At 32.1% G+C, this 5,000-nt stretch overlaps 1 protein-coding gene across 1 annotated transcript in view; it reads left to right on the top strand.

Moving 5' to 3' along the window:
* Nucleotides 1–5,000, top strand: part of LOC137621197 (uncharacterized) — a 119,625-nt gene that overhangs the window by 112,953 nt on the left and 1,672 nt on the right. The window contains exons 3-5 of the mRNA XM_068351607.1: nucleotides 1,304–1,455; nucleotides 3,646–3,916; nucleotides 4,558–5,000. The exon at nucleotides 4,558–5,000 is cut by the window's right edge and continues 1,672 nt beyond it. Of these exons, the coding sequence (XP_068207708.1) occupies nucleotides 1,304–1,455; nucleotides 3,646–3,916; nucleotides 4,558–5,000 (866 nt within the window). The remainder of the gene's footprint in view (nucleotides 1–1,303; nucleotides 1,456–3,645; nucleotides 3,917–4,557) is intronic.

Raw genomic sequence — 5,000 nt, 5'->3', positions numbered from 1 at the left:
AGAGAGAGAGAGAGGTTTAATAATTTTATTACTATTATACAAATTATTTGAGAACACACACACACGCACACACACATATATGTATATATATATATATATATATATATATATATATATATATATATATATATATATATATACCTTAACGTGGAGAAAGGATTTGTGTATCGTCATGATCAGCAAAGTTGTACCAGTCAGGGGCACCCATACTAGGTTGGTTTGCTCTGAGAGGTCAAACAAAAGTCTCCCACCATCACCAATCCGCAGTTGGCCAGCGTTGTGATGAAAACTGGCCAAACCTTAGACACAATTAGGGACACGTTTGAGGCCTTTGTTTCAGTGGATTAGAAACGGCTACATTTGTTGTGTGTGTATATATATATATATATATATATATATATATATATATATATATATATATATATATATATATATATATACATATATATATAGACATATATATATATATATATATATATATATATATATATATATATATATATATATATATATATATATATGATAAGCAACAAACGTCCTTATTTTTCTTCTTGTCAATTTTTTCAAAACCAAGAGAAGCAAAACATAGCATTTTTCGGTAGATTATTACCTACATGTCCTCTCCTCAAAATATGCTAGAATTGTAAAATAATCAGCAAGATGAAATTTCAATTTAATCAAGCAAGACATCTTATCTTTCAAGCAAATATACTGGGAAAGCTTTGGTCAAGATTTGTAGACTTTCCACATCGTATTTTGGTAGATAAAAATTTGGGTTAGAGATTAGAAATTAAAGAAACACTAATGGTGATTAGATTGTTGAACCGGTTTCGATATCATGTAGAAAGGGCTCACACCATATGGGGGAGAGAGGAAAAACAACTAGAGAAAGACGAGAATTAGATGGGCCAGAACCAAACTGTTGAGAGATTGGGCAGAAATAAAATATTCTACTGTGGGAAATTACGGTGATAACTGATAGTAAAGAAAGCTCCTTCCTTGAAACGTGGTTTCAGGGACATACTTCATTACTGTAACAAACAAAATGACGTAATAAAACTATACACTACATAAGCTCAAAATACATAATTTTTCCAAGTAGAATATTTTAAAAAGCCTTTTAATTTACTTTTTCTAATGTATTGTCACTTGGATTACATTATCTCATTCTATTAGAAAACCTTAATTGTGAATAACCAAAATAACATTACCTTTACGATCCATTAATCATTCCCATTAGCTGCCAACTATTTAATAGAGTGAAAACCACCTAATTCCATTTCCTTCTTTTTTTCTCTTCCAGTCATTCTTCGGACGGACTTATAACAATCTGTCTCAGGTGCACGAATGCAAGAATGGGGGACAATGTGTCATCAACAAGCAGAACAGGACTTCGTGCAAAGCCTGCAGGCTACGCAAGTGCCTAATGGTGGGCATGTCCAAAACAGGGTCGAGGTGAGTTAAGTGCCTTCGGCAAACATGACTTTCAATTCACTAAAGAAGAAGAAAAAATTCCTTATTTCGAAATTGTCAAGCCTGATGTATTTCCGTATGCAGAAAGGATTTCTATACCAAGACGAAATGAATTATCATTTTTAAAGATAAAAATGAAAAGACACCGAAAGCACTCATTATATATAAATTATATTTAAAAGTCATATGTAATTGCAAATGGAAATAGAATTTTTTTTTCTATAGTTATACAACAACTCTTTAATCAAAAATGAGTGAATACCTTCAGATAGAATATATATTTTCCTATTATATTTCATAATAGTGTAAATATATACTATTGAAATCATTACAAGAGAACATAGGACTTGCAATTTATACTTGAAAATAAACTCCTGAAATCACTGTGACCAACGGAGCATTTCATCCAAATTCCTTTCGTGTTTTAGACCTCTGCAACACAGTTAATAAAAAAGATAGACCATTTTCATTTTTTGTTTTTGCTTGACAATAGTGAGGTCGGATCAACACATTTCTACCGTTAAGAACTTTCAGCTTATAAAGTCATGAAAAATAACATATATATATAAACATGTGTATATACGGTATATATATATATATATATATATATATATATATATATATATATATATATATATATATATATATATTATATATACATATATATATATATATATATATATATATATATATATATATATATATATATATATATATATGTATGTATGTATGTGTGTGTATGGATTGACTAATGTTGTGGAAGTTTTATTGCTCAGAGGTTCATGGGCGATTATGTAGTTAATGGAGGAATATGTCGGTGAATAGTTTAATTGTTTTCTGGAACGAAAATGGAGACATATATAAAAGGGATATTACATATATATATATATATATATATATATATATATATATATATATATATATATACATATATATATATATATGTACATATATATATATATATATATATATATATATATATATATATATATATATATATATGTACATATATATATATATATATATATATATATATATATATATATATATATATATATATATATATATATATATAAATGTGCATATATATAGGCCTATGTATGGCCCAGAAATGAACAACACAATTTCCTGACACATTCCTCCTATAACTACAGAATCGTGCATAAACCCCTGAGACGTAAAACTTCCACAACATTATTCGTTTTATACATTTACATAGAAGGCTCATCAGCAGCGTGTCGAACACTCACGTCTCCCACTGCCCCCCGCCTCCAAACACAATGCTTCCTTTAACCCTTCCTTGTAAGCACACTTAAGCTTCCTAGTTATCGGGGCAATTAATTTCCAATAAGTCTTTGATATCATATGCCCAATCCTTTCCGTCCCCAAATTCATTCCATTATCAATCCTTCTTACAAAAAATATTCTAAAACAGAGTTCATTCGAGTAGCCTGAACAATTCCTTCCTACATTCCTATCTTGGCTTCCACACGCATCTCATGTCCCTTACAAATATTTTATACATTCTGCTACTACCTCCTACTCTGTGACCCACTTGGTATCAATCTATTATTCCACCATCCATACTAAGATTCACTACTCCAGCTTTCTTATATCATTTAATCCTCGTACCTTTTTCTGGTTCACATTCACATTCACATTTCTCCTCTTACAGGAGCTTTCAAACTATAGTACCATGTTCTGCTATTATACTTTTCTGTCCCCAATCAGCAGTATATTACTTTCAAACATTCACCATTCAACATTCCTTTCATGACTCATTTTGTTAGCCCACAACTTTGTACCTACATTCACTGATCTTGTCCTGGCTTCTAGAACAACTCCATCCATAAAAATATAGATCTTAATGAACAACAATGAAACTTATTCCTTTGAAATAGAAATACATACATACATATATATATATATATATATATATATATATATATATATATATATATATATATATATATATATATATATATATATATATGAGGACATTAAAACAAGATTCTTCAATAACATACTATACATCAATATGGACCTTAATTTTTTCCTCAAAAAAAAATTCCAAAAAGAGTAAAAACGACAATTATCCATTTTTTTTTTTCATGAAATTCTTGTTTATAAAGATCTATCCCATTTTCACTGTTTTTCGATCTTCTCCTACAGGTATGGCAGAAGGTCCAACTGGTTCAAGATTCACTGCTTGCTGCAAGAGCAAGCCAACTACAATGGCAACCCTCCAAATATAAGAACGCCCATCACGCCCACTTTGCAAGATGGTTCCCTCCCTTTTGTCTCCGCTCATCTGCGAGACAGTATAGGGCATGATGGACCCATTAGGGCGCCTCCACCGATGCCCCCTCCCCCGCCAGAGCTTCACTCTCAGGATATCCAAACTTCTCTCTCGGGACTTTCTTCTTCTTCACAGATCAACGCTGTAAGTTGCATTTCCAATTACTTGAAAGAGAGAGAGAGAGAGAGAGAGAGAGAGAGAGAGAGAGAGAGAGAGAGAGAGAGAGAGAGAGAGAGAGAGAGAGAAACTTCCAAAAGAACGATGTTAATAAAAATATAATATATAAATACCTTGGTCTAGTAGAAATACTTATTCAAATATCGAGAGTATCCAGAGACTCAATATTTACTGTTTCTGGCACACATAACAAGCTTACTTGTTCACTATATATACTTTAAATCAGTATTTAATGGCTAAGTATCTTAAAAAGGATATTTTTTTTGGGGGGGAGGGGGTGTTATTTACTAAATCGATCTTTCGAAAACTTTAATCTCTCTACGAATGAGTATGATGAACCTGTTACGTAATTAAATTTAGTGTTACTATAGACAATCGTCTTTTACCTTCTTTAAAGTAAAAAAAAAAATAAATCTTAACCTAAACTTTACAATACAGACTCTGACGAACTTTTTCTGCTTTATATTAAAATCCATGATCTGAAAATTATTAGTATTCCATCAACTGAATATGACCCTATTAGAAGTGTTTTACATTTCCCTAATATTATATTTATTCATTTCATGTGTTCATTTTCCAATGTTTAATTGTTCCCATATTTCCTACAGCAGGTTGAAAGGAGAATTCAAGAGGAGTCTTTGAAAGCACTGACAAGAAGTCTCCGGCATCAAGCCACAAGCCAAGATTTAGAAACATTACAAGTCTTAGAGGTCATAAGAAGGTCACAAAACCTCGACAACTTACGAACACCAGATTTCGACGCCTTGAGAAGACCTGTTGATTTAGACCCAATTCGTAGAAACCACGAATTCGAAGCTATCGATAGTCTCCGGCAAATTGCCCCTGAATTTCACGCACGGCTGGGACCTCTGGCAGTTCAAGAGTGGGAAAGGAGATTGCGTGAAGCTTCCAGGCATATGGAAAGCGATGCTAAACTGGAAAGGAAAGAACACTTACCGTTGGAACTAAAGAACGACCATCACCACCATGAGTGCAAGCCTGATTCAGCTAGTGGTGCCAAGAATGTAGACAGCTGCGACCAAGAGGTGGT

Source organism: Palaemon carinicauda, chromosome 27 (genome assembly GCF_036898095.1).
Source record: "Palaemon carinicauda isolate YSFRI2023 chromosome 27, ASM3689809v2, whole genome shotgun sequence".
In the NCBI taxonomy this organism is placed as follows: Eukaryota; Metazoa; Arthropoda; class Malacostraca; order Decapoda; family Palaemonidae; genus Palaemon; species Palaemon carinicauda.
This window is presented reverse-complemented; position numbering and strand designations above follow the sequence as displayed.